Consider the following 23661-nt stretch of genomic DNA (forward strand, 5'->3'; position numbering starts at 1 on the left):
TTAAAGTTACTTCAAGTGTAGTCGCAAAAACCATCAAGCTCTATGATGAAACTGGCTCTCATGAGGACCACCACAGGAAAGGAAGTCCCAGAGTTCCCTCTGCTGCAAAGGAGAAGTTCATTAGAGTTACCAGCCTCAGAAATCAGCAATTTACTGCACCTTTGTTGATAAAACTTTTTTGGGTTACTACATGATTCCATATGTGTTATTTCATAGTGTTGATGTCTTCACTATTATTCTACAATGTAGAAAATAGTAAAAATAAAGAAAAACCCTTTAACGAGTAGAGGTGTCCAAACTTTTGACTGGTACTGTGTGTGTGTTTGTGTTTTATATATGATTTCGGGTTTTCATTTCTAAACAGTAAAACAGATATGTATGAAAATACCCTCAAATAAAAGGTGACATTCTGTCGGGGCAGCAGGGTAGCCTAGTGGTTAGAGCGTTGGACTAGTAACCGGAAGGTTGCAAGTTCATATCCCTGAGCTTACAAGGTACAAATCTGTTGTTATGCCCCTGAACAGGCAATTAACCCACTGTTCCTAGGCCGTCATTGAAAATAAGAATTTGTTCTTAACTGACTTGCCTAGTTAAATAAAGGTTTAATTTTTTTTTTACAAATTTAAAAAATTGAATATTTGATCTCAAATCCAAAATGGTGGAGTACTGTATATGGCCAAAAAAATATATAGCTTCGCTGTCCAAATACATATGGAGGGGAGGGTAAGATGTTCTATGGTTGTTCTCCTCAAGTCAGGTTTTTCTGGTGACACTTTGACAGGAAAAATAGAAGAAAATACAATTCCTTCTATTCCAGAAATCCATCTTCTGTTCTGGGACTCCGGTTGCTGCTGCAACGGTGGCACCTATTCTAACCACCACCACCACTACTGGCCCAGGCACCACCACTACAGGTAACACCACCCACACAGATCCTATTCAATTACATTTTAGTGATTCATTTTAATATGTTATTCTACGAGGTCACCATTCTAGGACTCATATTTACAAAGAGTGCTTGATATCGGATCAGTTTATCCTGTTTCGATCATAATGAATAAGACAAATAACATGGACGTTTTTAAAGACCGACATCCCCCGTAAAATCGACTTCATTTAGAAAACGGCCTATGTGGCATCAATATGAGTCCGAAACATTTATTCTACTGTCGAAATTGACTACAAAGTGGAAATGGGATAATTTTGGTCATGAAGTCGGTCTCGTCCATAACATCTTTCTTTTTGTGTGTGTGTGTGTGTGAGGTTTGAGGTCGTGACTACGTCACAACGTAAATTTAAAGTTGGGTTTGTTTCAATCCTGCCCACAGCATCAGTAATTATCAAGTCGGAGTGCAGCTGCATGCGTAATGCCCGTGGTGAAATTGGGTTCACTTTGGATATCCCTATGGGTCTAGTTAGGGACCATCAGTAAATTACAGTGTAAAGGTAACTGCCAGAAATAATGGAAAGTAAATTATGCTTACAAAGTATATTGAAAGCAGATGCTTACACACAGGTGTAGTTCCTGAGTTAATTAAGCAAAGAACGTCCCATCATGCTTAGGGGCATGTATAAAATGCTGGACAGGCCATTATTTTAGCTACCATGGCTATCCCCAAACCACATGAGTGGTCAGTGAATGGTTGGATGAGCATGACACCTATGTAAACCAGGGGTGGGCAACTCCAGCTCGTGCTGGACCAACGCCCGATTTAAGACACTTTTATGTCTGTGTTTCCTTTATTTTGTCAGGTACTTGTACAAGATTTGACCAGGGTTTTTTCTGGATCAAATTTGTGTTGTCACCGTCCAAAGATTTTAGAGGCACTCCTGTTAGCCGCAGTGACTAATATTTAGCGGTTTTAAAGCAAATTTCCTACAATTCTACACATTTTGTCATAGTTCATGTTATCTGGGTGACTCAAACATTTTAAAAGGTCATTCTACTCCAAAATAAAAAATAAAAAAAATAATGCTGAAACCATATAAAATATCATTTCTACCTTCCCGTAATCAGCCCAATTACATGGGCTAATGGTTTAAATCATTTTAACATATTGGACCATGCATATAGCCTATGCATGGCCCGTATTATAATATATGCTATTAGAAAATAGCATTATCGCTAATGGCTATAAATAAATGGGCTTAAGCATGTGGTTGTCTATCTGCATTTACACTATTGGCCTAATCATTATCATTATCTAGATCCCAAATGTGATATTTTAAACTAGTTGGCATCCTATTGATACATTTTATGTACCAAAAAACGTGCATAAACACAGTAAATATAATGTAGGCCTACATGTTAGGGTAACCTGGGGTAAACCGCCCCCTGCCTGTACTTCTCACAGACACCCCTTCATGCCCCCCCCCATCCAATACTTTCCCTGGTTGCCACTAAACTTGCTCAACTAAAAATGTAATCTGTCTCATCACAATTTAAGTCACTAACCCCCAAAATTATTTTGAGGTTGGGTGGCGTCTTTCCCCCAAGTTACCCTCCAGTTGACCCATGTTACGTTTAGCCCCACTCTCCCCTTTTGCACTCATTCCAAACGTGTTTAAGCATGCTGCTGCTAAGAACTGGTACAGTTCACGTATTTTAGGAGTTGAGAAATGAGTAGGAATGGAAAGTTCCTCTCTCTTTCTAACAAGGCCATTAAAACGTCTGTTTTTTTCCCTCCGATTGTCAGAATGCATGTTTCCCTCCCTATGGCACTCGTAACTTGAATGCGCTTCCAGAGGAATATTTATCTGGCATAGGACACACAACAACAAGCCGACTAGGTAAATAGATCAACTATTGTCTGGTTTAGTTTAATAACATGACTAGGTAAATAGATCATCTATTGTCTGGTTTAGTTTAATAACATGACTAGGTAAATAGATAATCTATTGTCTATAATAACACCATTACAGGACTAGGTAAATAGATTGACTATTGTCTATAATAACACCATTACAGGACTAGGTAAATAGATTGACTATTGTCTAGTTTAGTTTAATAACACCATTACAGGACTAGGTAAATAGATTGACTATTGTCTATAATAACACCATTACAGGACTAGGTAAATAGATAATCTATTGTCTGGTTTAGTTTAATAACATGACTAGGTAAATAGATTGACTATTGTCTATAATAACACCATTACAGGACTAGGTAAATAGATAATCTATTGTCTATAATAACACCATTATAGGACTAGGTAAATAGATCATCTATTGTCTATAATAACACCATTACAGGACTAGGTAAATAGATTGACTATTGTCTATAATAACACCATTATAGGACTAGGTAAATAGATAATCTATTGTCTATAATAACACCATTACAGGACTAGGTAAATAGATTGACTATTGTCTATAATAACACCATTATAGGACTAGGTAAATAGATCATCTATTGTCTATAATAACACCATTACAGGACTAGGTAAATAGATCATCTATTGTCTATAATAACACCATTACAGGACTAGGTAAATAGATAATCTATTGTCTGGTTTAGTTTAATAACACCATTACAGGACTAGGTAAATAGATCATCTATTGTCTATAATAACACCATTACAGGACTAGGTAAATAGATCATCTATTGTCTATAATAACACCATTACAGGACTAGGTAAATAGATCATCTATTGTCTATAATAACACCATTACAGGACTAGGTAAATAGATCATCTATTGTCTATAATAACACCATTACAGGACTAGGTAAATAGATTGACTATTCTATAATGGGGTAGTCTGATTTTTCTGTTCATAACTCATTTTGTTTGCAGAGGAAACGTTAACGTGGACTGTTCTAGAATCTTCAAAGTGCGCATCGTCCGATTTTGTATATATATTTTATGTCCCATATTTTAGGGCGTGGTCGGCAATAATTTAGCCACGGCGCAGCGCCACATGTAAATGACTACGGCGGAAACACTGCCTCAAACCAACTATAAATTCTATACACATTTTGAAAATATTGTCTCATTTACATTGTAATTTATTATCTTTAATTATTTGTTACTTTTATTTATTTGTTGAATTTTTTTAAATATATTTTTTTTACCTACATTGTTGGTTAAAGGGCTTGTATGTAAGCATTTCACTGTAAGGTCTACACCTGTTTCAAATCACCATTTGATTTGATTTGATTTAATGGTCCCTAATTAGCCCCGGAGATGAGCTATCCAAAGTTCAACCACTTTTGCCACGGCCGTACACTATTTTGCTAAATCGTTTGGCTAACTCTTACCATCTGCGAACACACGAGACCCACATCAAACCACCGCCCGAAACCAACTCACGTTTGAATGGACCGCTAACATTTCTTAACGAACCAAATCTAAAAACAAGGCCAAATCAGGAAGTGCAGTCGCCCTTTTAACGATTCCTCATTGAAACAAATGGCATTCTCTGTCCCGTGAACCTCTGTCCCATGATCCTCTTTCAGGCACTGCGCCACACACCCAGATGACCAGCAGTACTATCGTCACCATGACGATGCCCACACACTCCTCCCACACCACAGCACTGACCACCTCTACCATCCCAGTTGGTGAGTAACAGCCTGTATAAGTAAGTAAGATGGTGCCAACAGATATGACAGCTCTGCTACTAGCTCCTAAGACATGACAGATATGTCAGCTCTGCTACTAGCTCCTAAGACATGACAGATATGTCAGCTCAGCTACTAGCTCCTAAGACATGACAGATATGTCAGCTCTGCTACTAGCTCCTAAGACAAGACAGATATGTCAGCTCTGCTACTAGCTCCTAAGACATGACAGATATGTCAGCTCTGCTACTAGCTCCTAAGACATGACAGATATGACATGACAGATATGACAGCTCTGCTACTAGCTCCTAAGACATGACAGATATGACAGCTCTGCTACTAGCTCTAAGACATGACAGATATGCTCTGCTACTAGCTCTAAGACATGACAGATATGACAGCTCTGCTACTAGCTCCTAAGACATGACAGATATGACAGCTCTGCTACTAGCTCCTAAGACATGACAGATATGACAGCTCTGCTACTAGCTCCTAAGACATGACAGATATGACAGCTCTGCTACTAGCTCCTAAGACATGACAGATATGACAGCTCTGCTACTAGCTCCTAAGACATGACAGATATGACAGCTCTGCTACTAGCTCCTAAGACATGACAGATATGACAGCTCTGCTACTAGCTCCTAAGACATGACTCTCTGCTACTAGCTCCTAAGACATGACAGATATGACAGCTCTGCTACTAGCTCCTAAGACATGACAGATATGTCAGCTCTGCTACTAGCTCCTAAGACATGACAGATATGTCAGCTCTGCTACTAGCTCCTAAGACATGACAGATATGACAGCTCTGCTACTAGCTCCTAAGACATGACAGATATGTCAGCTCTGCTACTAGCTCCTAAGACATGACAGATATGTCAGCTCTGCTACTAGCTCCTAAGACATGACAGATATGTCAACTCTGCTACTAGCTCCTAAGACATGACAGATATGACAGCTCTGCTACTAGCTCCTAAGACATGACAGATATGTCAGCTCTGCTACTAGCTCCTAAGACATGACAGATATGTCAGCTCTGCTACTAGCTCCTAAGACATGACAGATATGTCAGCTCTGCTACTAGCTCCTAAGACATGACAGATATGTCAGCTCTGCTACTAGCTCCTAAGATATGACAGCTCTGCTACTAGCTCCTAAGACATGACAGATATGTCAGCTCTGCTACTAGCTCCTAAGACAAGACAGATATGACAGCTCTGCTACTAGCTCCTAAGACATGACAGATATGTCAGCTCTGCTACTAGCTCCTAAGACATGACAGATATGACAGCTCTGCTACTAGCTCCTAAGACATGACAGATATGACAGCTCTGCTACTAGCTCCTAAGACAAGACAGATATGTCAGCTCTGCTACTAGCTCCTAAGACATGACAGATATGTCAGCTCTGCTACTAGCTCCTAAGACATGACAGATATGTCAGCTCTGCTACTAGCTCCTAAGACATGACAGATATGTCAGCTCTGCTACTAGCTCCTAAGACAAGACAGATATGTCAGCTCTGCTACTAGCTCCTAAGACAAGACAGATATGTCAGCTCTGCTACTAGCTCCTAAGACAAGACAGATATGTCAGCTCTGCTACTAGCTCCTAAGACAAGACAGATATGTCAGCTCTGCTACTAGCTCCTAAGACATGACAGATATGTCAGCTCTGCTACTAGCTCCTAAGACAAGACAGATATGTCAGCTCTGCTACTAGCTCCTAAGACAAGACAGATATGTCAGCTCTGCTACTAGCTCCTAAGACATGACAGATATGTCAGCTCTGCTACTAGCTCCTAAGCAACTTTTGATTTAATACTCAGATTCATTGAAAGCTAGTGCACAAAATACTCAGACACATTCAAACCCACTAGTGGGCTATTATTTATTTTATATTTGGATGTCCTTTAAAGAGTTTCTGTCTGTATTCTGTTGTACCAACAGCTGACGTGTATTCTGTTGTATCATATTTCCCCCTTCCTGTGTTGTACCAACAGCTAAAGTGGTACCTCAGCCCATAGCCCACACCTCCCCCCGTGTCCAGTCAGACTACCTTGGAGAGAGGACCAACCTGATCCAGCCTATAGCCCACACCTCCCCCCATGTCCAATCAGACTACCAGCCCATAGCTCACACCTCCCCCCGTGTCCAATCAGACTATCCTGTAGAGAGGACCAACTTGATCTCCATCTCTGGCAACCGCTCCTCTCCTAACCCTGTCACCATCGAGGCCAGGAGTGACAGGCCGCCTGTACCAGTGCACTTCCAGTACTTCCTGCCTACTTTTTCCTCTTCACCTTACCCCCGGACACACACCTACACCCCCATCACCAGCTCCGTGTCCACCATCAGACAGTACCCAGGTGAATACCTTAACATACATATACTGTATGTATTCTTGGGTACAACAAAAAAATATATCTATTGAATTGACTCGGGAATATGTTGCCCAATACACAAAGAGTAAGATTGTGATGATGAAAAGGGAAACTATGACATATATTTTATATCACTATCATGCACACGCAGCCTCACACATAAGGACGGCCCTGCTGCAGGACGACTGATACATGTTTGATAGTAGTAGTAGACACCCTCACACATAAGGATGAACAACAGATTTGTACCTTGTCAGCTCGGGGGTTTGAACTTGCAACCTTCCGGGTACTAGTCCAACGCTCTAACCACTAGGCTACTCTGCCGCCCCTCCACTCTAACCACTAGGCTACCTGCCGCCCCTACACTCTAACCACTAGGCTACTCTGCCACCCCTACACTCTAACCACTAGGCTACTCTGCCGCCTCTACACTCTAACAACTAGGCTACTCTGCCACCTCTACACTCTAACCACTAGGCTACTCTGCCACCCCTACACTCTAACCACTAGGCTACACTGCCGCCTCTACACTCTAACCACTAGGCTACCTGCCGTCCCTACACTCTAACCACTAGGCTACCTGCCACCTCTACACTCTAACCACTAGGCTACCTGCCACCTCTACACTCTAACCACTAGGCTACCTGCCGCCTCTACACTCTAACCACTAGGCTACCCTGCCACCTCTACACTCTAACCACTAGGCTACCTGCCACCCCTCCACTCTAACCACTAGGCTACCTGCCACCCCTCCACTCTAACCACTAGGCTACCCTGCCACCTCTACACTCTAACCACTAGGCTACCCTGCCACCTCTACACTCTAACCACTAGGCTACCTGCCACCTCTACACTCTAACCACTAGGCTACCCTGCCACCTCTACACTCTAACCACTAGGCTACCTGCCACCTCTACACTCTAACCACTAGGCTACCTGCCACCTCTACACTCTAACCACTAGGCTACCCTGCCGCCTCTACACTCTAACCACTAGGCTACCCTGCCACCCCTCCACTCTAACCACTAGGCTACCTGCCACCCTCCACTCTAACCACTAGGCTACCTGCCACCTCTACACTCTAACCACTAGGCTACCCTGCCGCCTCTACACTCTAACCACTAGGCTACCCTGCCACCCCTCCACTCTAACCACTAGGCTACCTGCCACCCCTCCACTCTAACCACTAGGCTACCTGCCACCCCTCCACTCTAACCACTAGGCTACCTGCCACCTCTACACTCTAACCACTAGGCTACCTGCCACCCCTCCACTCTAACCACTAGGCTACTCTGCCGCCTCTACACTCTAACAACTAGGCTACCTGCCTCCTCTACACTCTAACCACTAGGCTACCTGCCTCCTCTACACTCTAACCACTAGGCTACCTGCCTCCTCTACACTCTAACCACTAGGCTACCTGCCTCCTCTAACCACTAGGCTACCTGCCTCCTCTACACTCTAACCACTAGACTACCTGCCACCTCTACACTCTAACCACTAGGCTACCTGCCACCTCTACACTCTAACCACTAGACTACCTGCCACCTCTACACTCTAACCACTAGACTACCTGCCACCTCTACACTCTAACCACTAGTGTACCTACCTCCTCTACACTCTAACCACTAGACTACCTGCCACCTCTACACTCTAACCACTAGGCTACCTGCCACCTCTACACTCTAACCACTAGGCTACCTGCCACCTCTACACTCTAACCACTAGGCTACCTGCCACCCCTCCACTCTAACCACTAGGCTACCTGCCTCCTCTACACTCTAACCACTAGGCTACCCTGCCTCCTCTACACTCTAACCACTAGGCTACCCTGCCTCCTCTACACTCTAACCACTAGGCTACCCTGCCGCCTCTACACTCTAACCACTAGGCTACCTGCCTCCTCTACACTCTAACCACTAGGCTACCTGCCTCCTCTACACTCTAACCACTAGGCTACCTGCCTCCTCTACACTCTAACCACTAGACTACCTGCCGCCTCTACACTCTAACCACTAGGCTACCTGCCTCCTCTACACTCTAACCACTAGGCTACCCTGCCGCCTCTACACTCTAACCACTAGGCTACCTGCCTGCCTCTACACTCTAACCACTAGGCTACCTGCCACCTCTACACTCTAACCACTAGGCTACCTGCCTCCTCTACACTCTAACCACTAGGCTACCTGCCGCCTCTACACTCTAACCACTAGGCTACCCTGCCACCCCTCCACTCTAACCACTAGGCTACTCTGCCACCCCTCCACTCTAACCACTAGGCTACTCTGCCACCCCTACACTCTAACCACTAGGCTACCTGCCACCCCTCCACTCTAACCACTAGGCTACTCTGCCGCCCCTCCACTGCAAACCACTAGGCTACCTGCCACCTCTACACTCTAACCACTAGGCTACCCTGCCACCCCTCCACTCTAACCACTAGGCTACTCTGCCGCCTCTACACTCTAACCACTAGGCTACTCTGCCGCCCCTCCACTCTAACCACTAGGCTACTCTGCCACCCCTACACTCTAACCACTAGGCTACCTGCCTCCTCTACACTCTAACCACTAGGCTACCCTGCCGCCTCTACACTCTAACCACTAGGCTACCTGCCTCCTCTACACTCTAACCACTAGACTACCTGCCACCTCTACACTCTAACCACTAGACTACCTGCCTCCTCTACACTCTAACCACTAGGCTACCTGCCGCCTCTACACTCTAACCACTAGGCTACCCTGCCACCCCTCCACTCTAACCACTAGGCTACTCTGCCACCCCTCCACTCTAACCACTAGGCTACTCTGCCACCCCTACACTCTAACCACTAGGCTACCTGCCACCCCTCCACTCTAACCACTAGGCTACTCTGCCGCCCCTACACTCTAACCACTAGGCTACCCTGCCACCCCTCCACTCTAACCACTAGGCTACTCTGCCGCCTCTACACTCTAACCACTAGGCTACTCTGCCGCCCCTCCACTCTAACCACTAGGCTACTCTGCCACCCCTACACTCTAACCACTAGGCTACTCTGCCACCCCTACACTCTAACCACTAGGCTACCTGCCGCCCTCCACTCTAACCACTAGGCTACCCTGCCACCCCTCCACTCTAACCACTAGGCTACTCTGCCACCCCTACACTCTAACCACTAGGCTACCTGCCGCCCCTCCACTCTAACCACTAGGCTACTCTGCCGCCCCTACACTCTAACCACTAGGCTACTCTGCCGCCCCTCCACTCTAACCACTAGGCTACCTGCCACCCTCCACTCTAACCACTAGGCTACTCTGCCGCCCCTACACTCTAACCACTAGGCTACCTGCCACCCCTCCACTCTAACCACTAGGCTACTACCTGCCGCCCCTCCACTCTAACCACTAGGCTACCTGCCGCCCCTCCACTCTAACCACTAGGCTACTCTGCCACCCCTACACTCTAACCACTAGGCTACTCTGCCACCCTCCACTCTAACCACTAGGCTACTCTGCCGCCCCTACACTCTAACCACTAGGCTACCTGCCACCCCTACACTCTAACCACTAGGCTACTCTGCCGCCCTACACTCTAACCACTAGGCTACCTGCCACCCCTCCACTCTAACCACTAGACTACCTACCTCCTCTACACTCTAACCACTAGGCTACTCTGCCACCCCTACACTCTAACCACTAGGCTACTCTGCCTCCTCTACACTCTAACCACTAGGCTACTCTGCCACCCCTACACTCTAACCACTAGGCTACTCTGCCACCCCTCCACTCTAACCACTAGGCTACTCTGCCGCCCCTACACTCTAACCACTAGGCTACCTGCCTCCTCTACACTCTAACCACTAGGCTACTCTGCCGCCCCTACACTCTAACCACTAGGCTACCTGCCACCCCTCCACTCTAACCACTAGGCTACTCTGCCACCCCTACACTCTAACCACTAGGCTACTCTGCCACCCCTACACTCTAACCACTAGGCTACTCTGCCACCCTACACTCTAACCACTAGGCTACTCTGCCACCCCTACACTCTAACCACTAGGCTACTCTGCCACCCCTACACTCTAACCACTAGGCTACTCTGCCGCCCCTACACTCTAACCACTAGGCTACCTGCCTCCTCTACACTCTAACCACTAGGCTACCTGCCGCCCCTCCACTCTAACCACTAGGCTACCTGCCTCCTCTACACTCTAACCACTAGGCTACACTGCCGCCACTACACTCTAACCACTAGGCTACCTGCCACCCCTCCACTCTAACCACTAGGCTACCTGCCACCCCTACACTCTAACCACTAGGCTACTCTGCCGCCCCTACACTCTAACCACTAGGCTACCCTGCCGCCTCTACACTCTAACCACTAGGCTACCTACCTCCCTCCACTCTAACCACTAGGCTACTCTGCCGCCCTACACTCTAACCACTAGGCTACTCTGCCACCCCTACACTCTAACCACTAGGCTACTCTGCCGCCCCTACACTCTAACCACTAGGCTACTCTGCCGCCCCTACACTCTAACCACTAGGCTACCTGCCGCCTCTACACTCTAACCACTAGGCTACCTGCCGCCTCTACACTCTAACCACTAGGCTACCTGCCGCCTCTACACTCTAACCACTAGGCTACCTGCCGCCCCTCCACTCTAACCACTAGGCTACCTGCCACCCCTCCACTCTAACCACTAGGCTACCTGCCGCCTCTACACTCTAACCACTAGGCTACCCTGCCGCCCCTCCACTCTAACCACTAGGCTACTCTGCCGCCTCTACACTCTAACCACTAGGCTACCTGCCACCCCTCCACTCTAACCACTAGGCTACCTGCCGCCTCTACACTCTAACCACTAGGCTACCTGCCACCCCTCCACTCTAACCACTAGGCTACCTGCCGCCTCTACACTCTAACCACTAGGCTACCCTGCCGCCCCTCCACTCTAACCACTAGGCTACCTGCCACCCTCCACTCTAACCACTAGGCTACCCTGCCTCCTCTACACTCTAACCACTAGGCTACCTGCCGCCCCTCCACTCTAACCACTAGGCTACCTGCCTCCCTACACTCTAACCACTAGGCTACCTGCCGCCCCTCCACTCTAACCACTAGGCTACCTGCCTCCCCTACACTCTAACCACTAGGCTACCTGCCGCCCCTCCACTCTAACCACTAGGCTACTCTGCCGCCCCTCCACTCTAACCACTAGGCTACTCTGCCGCCCCTCCACTCTAACCACTAGGCTACTCTGCCGCCCTACACTCTAACCACTAGGCTACCCTGCCTCCCCTCCACTCTAACCACTAGGCTACCTGCCTCCCCTCCACTCTAACCACTAGGCTACTCTGCCGCCCTACACTCTAACCACTAGGCTACCCTGCCACCCCTCCACTCTAACCACTAGGCTACTCTGCCGCCTCTACACTCTAACCACTAGGCTACCTGCTGCCGCCCACACTCTAACCACTAGGCTACTCTGCCACCCCTACACTCTAACCACTAGGCTACTCTGCCACCCCTACACTCTAACCACTAGGCTACCTGCCGCCCTCCACTCTAACCACTAGGCTACCTGCCACCCCTCCACTCTAACCACTAGGCTACCTGCCACCCCTACACTCTAACCACTAGGCTACCTGCCGCCCCTCCACTCTAACCACTAGGCTACCTGCCGCCCTACACACTCTAACCACTAGGCTACCTGCCGCCCTCCACTCTAACCACTAGGCTACCTGCCACCCTCCACTCTAACCACTAGGCTACCTGCCGCCCTCCACTCTAACCACTAGGCTACCTGCCGCCCTCCACTCTAACCACTAGGCTACTCTGCCACCCCTACACTCTAACCACTAGGCTACTCTGCCACCCCTCCACTCTAACCACTAGGCTACTGCCGCCCCTACACTCTAACCACTAGGCTACCTGCCACCCCTACACTCTAACCACTAGGCTACTCTGCCGCCCCTACACTCTAACCACTAGGCTACCTGCCACCCCTCCACTCTAACCACTAGGCTACCTGCCTCCTCTACACTCTAACCACTAGGCTACCTGCCACCCCTACACTCTAACCACTAGGCTACTCTGCCTCCTCTACACTCTAACCACTAGGCTACTCTGCCACCCCTACACTCTAACCACTAGGCTACTCTGCCACCCCTCCACTCTAACCACTAGGCTACTCTGCCGCCCCTCTACACTCTAACCACTAGGCTACCTGCTCCTCTACACCTAACCACTAGGCTACTCTGCCGCCCCTACACTCTAACCACTAGGCTACCTGCCACCCCTCCACTCTAACCACTAGGCTACTCTGCCACCCCTACACTCTAACCACTAGGCTACTCTGCCACCCCTACACTCTAACCACTAGGCTACTCTGCCACCCCTACACTCTAACCACTAGGCTACTCTGCCCCCTACACTCTAACCACTAGGCTACTCTGCCACCCCTACACTCTAACCACTAGGCTACTCTGCCGCCCCTACACTCTAACCACTAGGCTACCTGCCTCCTCTACACTCTAACCACTAGGCTACTCTGCCGCCCCTCCACTCTAACCACTAGGCTACCTGCCTCCTCTACACTCTAACCACTAGGCTACACTGCCGCCCCTACACTCTAACCACTAGGCTACCTGCCACCCCTCCACTCTAACCACTAGGCTACTCTGCCACCCCTACACTCTAACCACTAGGCTACTCTGCCGCCCCTACACTCTAACCACTAGGCTACCCTGCCGCCTCTACACTCTAACCACTAGGCTACCTGCCTCCCCTCCACTCTAACCACTAGGCTACTCTGCCGCCCTACACTCTAACCACTAGGCTACTCTGCCACCCCTACACTCTAACCACTAGGCTACTCTGCCGCCCCTACACTCTAACCACTAGGCTACTCTGCCGCCCCTACACTCTAACCACTAGGCTACCCTGCCACCTCTACACTCTAACCACTAGGCTACCTGCCGCCTCTACACTCTAACCACTAGGCTACCTGCCGCCTCTACACTCTAACCACTAGGCTACCTGCCGCCCTCCACTCTAACCACTAGGCTACCTGCCACCCCTCCACTCTCTAACCACTAGGCTACCTGCCGCCTCTACACTCTAACCACTAGGCTACCCTGCCGCCCTCCACTCTAACCACTAGGCTACTCTGCCGCCTCTACACTCTAACCACTAGGCTACCTGCCACCCCTCCACTCTAACCACTAGGCTACCTGCCGCCTCTACACTCTAACCACTAGGCTACCTGCCACCCCTCCACTCTAACCACTAGGCTACCTGCCGCCTCTACACTCTAACCACTAGGCTACCCTGCCGCCCCTCCACTCTAACCACTAGGCTACCTGCCACCCCTCCACTCTAACCACTAGGCTACCCTGCCTCCTCTACACTCTAACCACTAGGCTACTCTGCCGCCCTCCACTCTAACCACTAGGCTACCTGCCTCCCCTACACTCTAACCACTAGGCTACCTGCCGCCCCTCCACTCTAACCACTAGGCTACCTGCCTCCCTACACTCTAACCACTAGGCTACCTGCCGCCCCTCCACTCTAACCACTAGGCTACTCTGCCGCCCTCCACTCTAACCACTAGGCTACTCTGCCGCCCCTCCACTCTAACCACTAGGCTACTCTGCCGCCCTACACTCTAACCACTAGGCTACCCTGCCTCCCTCCACTCTAACCACTAGGCTACCCTGCCTCCCTCCACTCTAACCACTAGGCTACTCTGCCGCCCCTACACTCTAACCACTAGGCTACCCTGCCGCCCTCCACTCTAACCACTAGGCTACTCTGCCGCCCCTCCACTCTAACCACTAGGCTACACTGCCGCCCCTACACTCTAACCACTAGGCTACTCTGCCGCCCTCCACTCTAACCACTAGGCTACTCTGCCGCCCCTCCACTCTAACCACTAGGCTACCTGCCTCCTCCACTCTAACCACTAGGCTACTCTGCCGCCCTCCACTCTAACCACTAGGCTACTCTGCCGCCCTCCACTCTAACCACTAGGCTACACTGCCGCCCCCACTCTAACCACTAGGCTACTCTGCCGCCCTCCACTCTAACCACTAGGCTACTCTGCCGCCCTCCACTCTAACCACTAGGCTACTCTGCCGCCCCTACACTCTAACCACTAGGCTACCTGCCTCCTCTACACTCTAACCACTAGGCTACCTGCCTCCTCTACACTCTAACCACTAGGCTACCTGCCTCCTCTACACTCTAACCACTAGGCTACCTGCCTCCTCTACACTCTAACCACTAGGCTACCCTGCCACCTCTACACTCTAACCACTAGGCTACCTGCCACCCCTCCACTCTAACCACTAGGCTACCTGCCACCCCTACACTCTAACCACTAGGCTACCTGCCACCCCTCCACTCTAACCACTAGGCTACCTGCCACCCCTCCACTCTAACCACTAGGCTACCTGCCACCCCTCCACTCTAACCACTAGGCTACCTGCCACCTCTACACTCTAACCACTAGACTACCTGCCACCCCTCCACTCTAACCACTAGGCTACCTGCCACCCCTCCACTCTAACCACTAGGCTACCTACCTCCCCTCCACTCTAACCACTAGGCTACCTGCCTCCTCTACACTCTAACCACTAGGCTACCTGCCGCCTCTACACTCTAACCACTAGGATACCTGCCACCCCTACACTCTAACCACTAGACTACCTGCCGCCCCATGTTTGATAGTGTCTTGATGCTGTATTGTTTGTCCTTCATGTTATAATATTTTGTTACCCCTTCCTTGTGTTTTTTGTAATTAATAATAATAATTTTAAAAATAATAATAATATTAAAATTTATATATAATTTAAAAATATAATAAAAAAATATATAATATTATAATATTTTGTTACCCCTTCCTTGTGTTTTTTGTAATTAATAATAATAATTTTAAAAATAATAATAATATTAAAATTTATATATAATTTAAAAATATAATAAAAAAATATATAATATTATAATATTTTGTTACCCCTTCCTTGTGTTTTTTGTAATTAATAATAATAATTTTAAAAATAATAATAATAATAAAATATATATAATTTAAAAATATAATAAAAAAATATATAATATTATAATATTTTGTTGCCCCTTCCTTGTGTTTTTTGTAATTAATAATAATAATTTAAAAAATAATAATAATAATAAAATATATATATATATAATTTAAAAATATAATTTAAAAAATTATAATAATTAAAACAAATAATAATAATAATATTTGGGGGGAAAAATAATAATCATAATCATAATAATTAAAAAATAAAAGAGTGATCCTTAAGGATCATTTGGCATCATGTCCCAAGTCTGCTTTGACTGACACCCCCCTCCTCTCCTCAGTGACGCCCCAGACCCCGAGCTCTGCTCTGCCCAGCCAGCCTGCTGTGGCCGTGGCCACTACTGTTCACCTCAACCCCATGCAGCTGATGGCCGTGGACAGGATTGGTCTACAGTCTGCACAAATCAGCACCCAGGGAATCCAGCCTCAACCAATTGGAGCCCAGGGCATCCAGCCTGCACCAATGGGAGTGCAGGGGTTACATAGCTCCGGTCCAATCGGCACACAGGGGATTCAGCAGGCAACAATCGCAGGGCAGCAGCCTGAGGCCAAACCATCTGGTAATCTACAGTACACTAATGCTAAACATGGCCTCAAGAAGCCGCTTATTGAATATGACTCACAGGGACCCGAAAACACACACTGAAAATATTGTACGAATATATGTTTGGATAAAAGCGTCTGCTGAAGGTGATGTTATTGAATGATAATTGGTCGAATCTATAGCTGATGATAAATATATGACTGTACATCTGAACCTGTGTCTGTTCTACAGGGATGGTATTGGATGGTAATTGGTCGAATCTATAGCTGATGATAAATATATGACTGTACATCTGAACCTGTGTCTGTTCTACAGGGATGGTATTGGATGGTAATTGGTCGAATCTATAGCTGATGATAAATATATGACTGTACATCTGAACCTGTGTCTGTTCTACAGGGATGGTATTGAATGGTAATTGGTCGAATCTGTAGTTCATGATAAGAACCTGTGTCTGTTCTACAGGGATGGTATTGGCTGACGGCAGTACGTTTGTAGCTGCTCCTATGGGCAGCCCGTTTGGCGCCGCACAGCCCGTTGCTACCATGGTACAGACACACCCCCAGGGCGGAGTAGGAGGCGGAGGGCCCACTTTGGTCTCTTCCCCTCGACCCAGCATCCTCCGCAAGAAGCCAGCCAATGAGGGGTGAGTCAATCAGTCGATCAATCAATCTGCCAGCCAATGAAGGGTGACTGAGCCTCTGAGCCCAGGGTCATGTTCATGAGGGAACTGTGTAATAAAACAGTTTAGATCTGTGTCAGGCCTGCTGAACACCACCTACTGAACCAATGGGGGGCGCGGGAACTTAGAGAGATATTTCAAACGTGTCAGAAATGTCCAGATCAACTAGCCCATGTCCGCTAACGTTGTTTTTTTTTAAAGCCCATATATTTTGTTGTATTATTCAAGTCACTCAAATGTCACATGAATACACATTAGACATGGCAAAACATATAGAATTGCAAGAAAATTAGTTTTAAAATTGCAAAGTGTTCTCTGCACCACATGACAAAATGTGTAGAATTGCAAGAAAATTAGCTTTAAAACTGCAAAGTGTTCTCTGCACCACATGACAAAATGTGTAGAATTGCAAGAAAATTAGCTTTAAAACTGCAAAGTGTTCTCTGCACCACATGACAAAATGAGGGGCTTTAAAACTGCAAAATGTTCTCTCCGCCAACAAGAGGGGGGTGAACAGTTGGTGTCATAAACAGTGCTTGTGCCCATAGAAATAGACGTGGTGGGGGCCGGGATGTTCCCCAATGCCGGAAGGGGGGGGGGGCTGAGTGAAAAGGTTTGGAGAAGCCCTGTTCATTAACAATCTCTCAAGCACATACCAACAGATGCTAGTGAGAAGCCAGCTCGTCTTTTATATTTAAAGTCTAGCCAACTTGAATCTTTTGGCTCGCTAACAAGATAGAACAGTTGAACAATTGTGAATACACTGTCCTTCTGTCTGGTCTCTGAACAACACAGCTTGGGTCACTTTGTTTACATGTTTACATTAACTGGCCTGTCTGGGGAAAAAATGATGCTTATTTATCTGAGTTAGAACAAGTTGCCCCAATTGCTTATATTAATGACAATTTTTTTTTGAGACTAGACAGCTAGCACGTTACAGTATGGGACTGAAATGCTGGAGGGGCTTGGTGACCACAGAGCAGAAGGAGGGACGGAGACGAGCCCCCAAAAAAAGACATAAACGCTCATAAAAACAGAAGGAGAAAATGGATAAATAACTTGATTGTTGCGATTTGCAGGCATTTGGAACATTGTAACTGTGTGTGTGTGTGTGTGTGTGTGTGTGTGTGTGTGTGTGTGTTTAGGTGTGGTGTTGGTAAGAATCTGTGTGTGTGTGTGTGTGTGTGTTTAGGTGTGGTGTTGGTAAGAATCTGAGGGGCCTGGTGAGGCTAACAGCAGCAGAGTGGAGGGAGGAGTGAGAGGAGCAGGACCACCTAGACCTGCAGGGTGAGCCTTCAGAGAATAATCAATCATTCATTCAACGCCTGGGTCATGCATGTCCTGTAATGGGTTTAGACTGCCTCCTAGATGTCATCCTACATGGCTGCTTTGTGTGAGGTATTGTTGTCTCTAACTTCTTGACCTTTGCGTTGTTGTCTGTGCCCAATAATGTTTGTAGTCCTCGACCATGTTGTTGTCATGTTATGATGTTACCATGTTGTTGTCATGCTGTGTTGCTACCAAGCCCCTCTCTCTCTCTCTGTGACTCTTAACATCTCTCTCTGTCAGAGTGAATCTAACATACCTCTCTCTCTCTCTCTCTCTCTCTGTTTCTCTCTCTCTCTCTCTCTCTCTCTCTGTGAGTCTAACAAGGCTCTCTCTCCCTCTCTCTCTCTCTCTCTCTCTCTCTGAGTGACTCTAACATCTCTCTCTCTCTGAGTGAATCTAACATCTCTCTCTCTGAGTGAGTCTTAACAAGCCTCTCTCTCTCCATTTAAATTTGCTTTCAATTCAATTTGCTTTATTGGCATGATGTAACAATGTACATATTGCCAAAGCTTATTTTGGATATTTACAATATAAAAATGAGAATCAAAATTGTCAACAGGACAATAGTAACAACAATAACCAAGTGTCAAAATAACCATACATTCAACAATAACAATAAGCATACAGTAGAGGACATGTGCAGGTTGATTGGTCAGTCACACACTGTCCCTCAACTTATGGCAGGCAGCAATGTAGTGCGCTGCCAACCCCTCCCCCCCTCTCTCTGAGTGACTCTAACATCTCTCTCTTTCAGAGTCTAACATACCTCTCTCTCTCTCTGAGTGACTCTAACATCTCTCTCTGTCAGTCTAACATACCTCTCTCTCTCTCTCTGAGTGACTCTAACATCTCTCTGTCAGAGTCTAACATACCCCTCTCTCTCTCTCTCTGAGTGAGTCTTAATTAACAAGCCTCTCTCTCTCCCTGTCAGAGTGAAGCCTAAAGCAGAGGGTCACATGACCATGTTGGCTCCTCCAGTCCTAGTCATGGCTGCAGTGGAGTCTCTACCCTCCCAGGGAGGAGTGGAGCAGCAGGCGGTCTCCTCCCCAGCCCAGGCTATCCCCTCCAACCTGCTGGCCCCCCGTGGTCCTCCACCCCCCTCCCAGCCCAGCTCCAATACCCACCTCTCTGCCCTGTCGGCCGCCATGGCCGTGACACCCCCTGGCCCCGCCTCCATGGCCAATACTGTCGCCTCCCCCACCCAGCCCGCAGCCAGTAGCACGGCAGCATGCAGCGGAGGTTCCGCCCACACAGAGGTCAAAATCAAGCAGGAGGTGGAGTCTATGGAGATGTATCAACCAGGTAACTGTGGGAACGTGTGTACATTTCCATCTCAATTCGTCTTTCCGTGATACCTCACGTCCTTTCTCCTTGCCTTGCACTATAGTTACTAAGGCAGGTTGTACTATAGTTACTAAGGCAGGTTGTACTATAGTTACTAAGGCAGGTTGTACTATAGTTACTATAGTTACTAAGACAGGCTGCACTATAGTTACTAAGGCAGGTTGTACTATAGTTACTAAGGCAGGTTGTACTATAGTTACTAAGGCAGGTTGTACTATAGTTACTATAGTTACTAAGACAGGCTGCACTATAGTTACTAAGGCAGGTTGTACTATAGTTACTAAGGCAGGTTGTACTATAGTTACTAAGGCAGGTTGTACTATAGTTACTAAGGCAGGTTGTACTATAGTTACTAAGGCAGGTTGTACTATAGTTACTAAGGCAGGTTGTACTATAGTTACTAAGGCAGGTTGTACTATAGTTACTAAGGCAGGTTGTACTATAGTTACTAAGGCAGGTTGTACTATAGTTACTAAGGCAGGTTGTACTATAGTTACTAAGGCAGGTTGTACTATAGTTACTATAGTTACTAAGACAGGCTGCACTATAGTTACCAAGGCAGGTTGTACTATAGTTACTAAGGCAGGTTGTACTATAGTTACTAAGGCAGGTTGTACTATAGTTACTAAGGCAGGTTGTACTATAGTTACTATAGTTACTAAGACAGGCTGCACTATAGTTACTAAGGCAGGTTGTACTATAGTTACTAAGACAGGCTGCACTATAGTTACTAAGGCATGCTGCACTATAGTTACTAAGGCAGGCTGCACTATAGTTACTAAGGCAGGCTGAACTATAGTTACTAAGGCAGGCTGCACTATAGTTACTAAGGCAGGCTGCACTATAGTTACTAAGGTAGGCTGCACTATAGTTACTAAGGCAGGCTGCACTATAGTTACTAAGGTAGGCTGCACTATAGTTACTAAGGCAGGCTGCACTATAGTTACTAAGGTAGGCTGCACTATAGTTACTAAGGTAGGCTGCACTATAGTTACTAAGGCAGGCTGCACTATAGTTACTAAGGCAGGCTGCACTATAGTTACTAAGGCAGGCTATACTATAGTTACTCAGTGAAGGCAGGCTGTACTATAGTTACTCAGTGAAGGCAGGCTGTACTATAGTTACTCAGTGAAGGCAGGCTGTACTATAGTTACTCAGTGAAGGCAGGCTGTACTATAGTTACTCAGTGAAGGCAGGCTGTACTATAGTTACTCAGTGAAGGCAGGCTGTACTATAGTTACTCAGTGAAGGCAGGCTGTACTATAGTTACTCAGTGAAGGCAGGCTGCACTATAGTTACTCAGTGAAGGCAGGCTGTACTATAGTTACTCAGTGAAGGTAGGCTGTACTATAGTTACTCAGTGAAGGCAGGCTGTACTATAGTTACTCAGTGAAGGTAGGCTGTACTATAGTTACTCAGTGAAGGCAGGCTGTACTATAGTTACTCAGTGAAGGCAGGCTGTACTATAGTTACTCAGTGAAGGCAGGCTGTACTATAGTTACTCAGTGAAGGCAGGCTGTACTATAGTTACTCAGTGAAGGCAGGCTGCACTATAGTTACTCAGTGAAGGCAGGCTGTACTATAGTTACTCAGTGAAGGCAGGCTGTACTATAGTTACTCAGTGAAGGCAGGCTGTACTATAGTTACTCAGTGAAGGCAGGCTGTACTATAGTTACTCAGTGAAGGCAGGCTGTACTATAGTTACTCAGTGAAGGCAGGCTGTACTATAGTTACTCAGTGAAGGCAGGCTGTACTATAGTTACTCAGTGAAGGCAGGCTGCACTATAGTTACTCAGTGAAGGCAGGCTGTACTATAGTTACTCAGTGAAGGCAGGCTGTACTATAGTTACTCAGTGAAGGCAGGCTGTACTATAGTTACTCAGTGAAGGCAGGCTGTACTATAGTTACTCAGTGAAGGCAGGCTGTACTGTAGTTACTCAGTGAAGGCAGGCTGTACTATAGTTACTCAGTGAAGGCAGGCTGTACTATAGTTACTCAGTGAAGGCAGGCTGTACTATAGTTACTCAGTGAAGGCAGGCTGTACTATAGTTACTCAGTGAAGGCAGGCTATACGTCTGTGTTTACCCAGATTATCAAGATGAAATAACAATAGCCTACACTTGATATGGCTATAATATCAGTTTATAAAAGGCTAAAATAACTGATATCTTGAGTATTTTTATGGACAAGAGAAACAGCCCTACCAAGGTGAAAATCATTCTGCACTATTGACAAAAGAAATATCTAGGCCTAACACTGTTTTGAACATGTATTTCATGAGATTGTTTTTGGCTTTTGTAACAATTTTAAATTAGAATGACATTATGCACCAAATTATACTGCATATTAAATTCCCCCCTCTCTAAGAAAACAAAAATACACAATGCTATCATATATTATTTATTTATTTATTTTGCTCCTTTGCACCCCGTTATTTTTATTTCTACTTTGCACATTCTTCCATTGCAAATCTACCATTCCAGTGTTTTACTTGCTATACTGTATTTACTTTGCCACCATGGCGTTTTTTTGCCTTTACCTCCCTTATCACCTCATTTGCTCACATCGTATGTAGACTTGTTTATACTGTATTATTGACTGTATGTTTTGGTTTGCTCCCCAGTCCCATCTATCTTTCTTAAACAAGGAAATAAAACTGGTTGGACATGCCTGTACTGTGATTTACATGTCTGTCCCCCCTCTCCTCTCCTCTCCTCTCCTCAGTGCCCCAGCCCTCGGCGAACTCAGGCCTCATCACCCAGCCCCGCCAGGCCGGGTCCCCCCACGGGACCCCCTCCTCAGGGGACCTGGTTCCTGGTGCCTCCCCCAGGAAGAAGCCCCGCAAACAGCAGCACGTCATTTCCACAGAAGAGACTGAAATGGTGGAGACCAACAGTACAGATGAGGACAGGGCTATGGGCCACAGGCCCCTGGGCAGCAGGGCTAAGAGGAGAGAGTCCCCTCCCAGAGAGTATGTGGGTGGGTGGATAACACTAAACCATGCACAGTTGCACTCACCACGGTGGGGTCAATTCCATTTCAGTTCAGTCAAATCAGGAAGTCAAGTGAAATTCCAAGTTGTATCAATTCTGATACTAGTGCTTTGCTGTGATCTGTCTCAGATGAGGAAGGGGTTCGTTACGTCCCTGTCAGGCCGCGCCCACCTGTCACTCTGCTGCGTCACTATAGGAACCCCTGGAAGGCAGCCTATCACCACTTCCAGAGGTACAGCGACATCCGGATCAAAGGTCAGTATTGGTCCAATCAGAACGCTGAACAAAAAACTTATGCTCTTTCAAAAAAAAAAAAAAAAAGTAATTTCTCAGAACGTCCTTTTTTCTACATTTTATGAAGAGGTTCTGACTAGCAGACAGTGTATTTTATTAAATATGTTCTGGAATGCATATAAGGTGTTATAAGCATGTGTGAGCCTTTATAATGTGTTATTATGAGGCTTCTAATATTATGTCGCTCTAAGTATGTTACTATTAAGTTATTTTCATTACTGATTTAGAAGTCTGGTTGTCTATGTCAGAGGATAAGTTGTTTATAAGCATGTATAAGCTTTTAGGTCCTGCTTTAAATGACGCTCAGCTTATAAAGGCTTCATAATGCCTTCATAAGCACTACATAAATGTGTTACAAAGCATCCGTAACCGTACGTCATGCTTTATAAAGGGTTAATAAATGTGGCATAACTGCGTGATGCGATCACCAATGTCAAATGT

The 23661-nt window shown here is 46.7% G+C and overlaps 1 protein-coding gene across 1 annotated transcript in view; it reads left to right on the plus strand.

The window, feature by feature from the left end:
* The window catches only part of LOC112247792 (histone deacetylase complex subunit SAP130-like), a 51413-nt gene that overhangs the window by 16457 nt on the left and 11295 nt on the right, over positions 1–23661 (plus strand). The window contains 9 exon segments of the mRNA XM_042322615.1: positions 818–914; positions 4457–4561; positions 6566–6931; positions 16316–16594; positions 17044–17252; positions 18477–18547; positions 19521–19891; positions 22658–22912; positions 23056–23181. Coding sequence (XP_042178549.1) covers positions 818–914; positions 4457–4561; positions 6566–6931; positions 16316–16594; positions 17044–17252; positions 18477–18547; positions 19521–19891; positions 22658–22912; positions 23056–23181 — 1879 coding nt within the window.

This window comes from Oncorhynchus tshawytscha, linkage group LG05 (genome assembly GCF_018296145.1).
Source record: "Oncorhynchus tshawytscha isolate Ot180627B linkage group LG05, Otsh_v2.0, whole genome shotgun sequence".
Classification (NCBI taxonomy): Eukaryota; Metazoa; Chordata; class Actinopteri; order Salmoniformes; family Salmonidae; genus Oncorhynchus; species Oncorhynchus tshawytscha.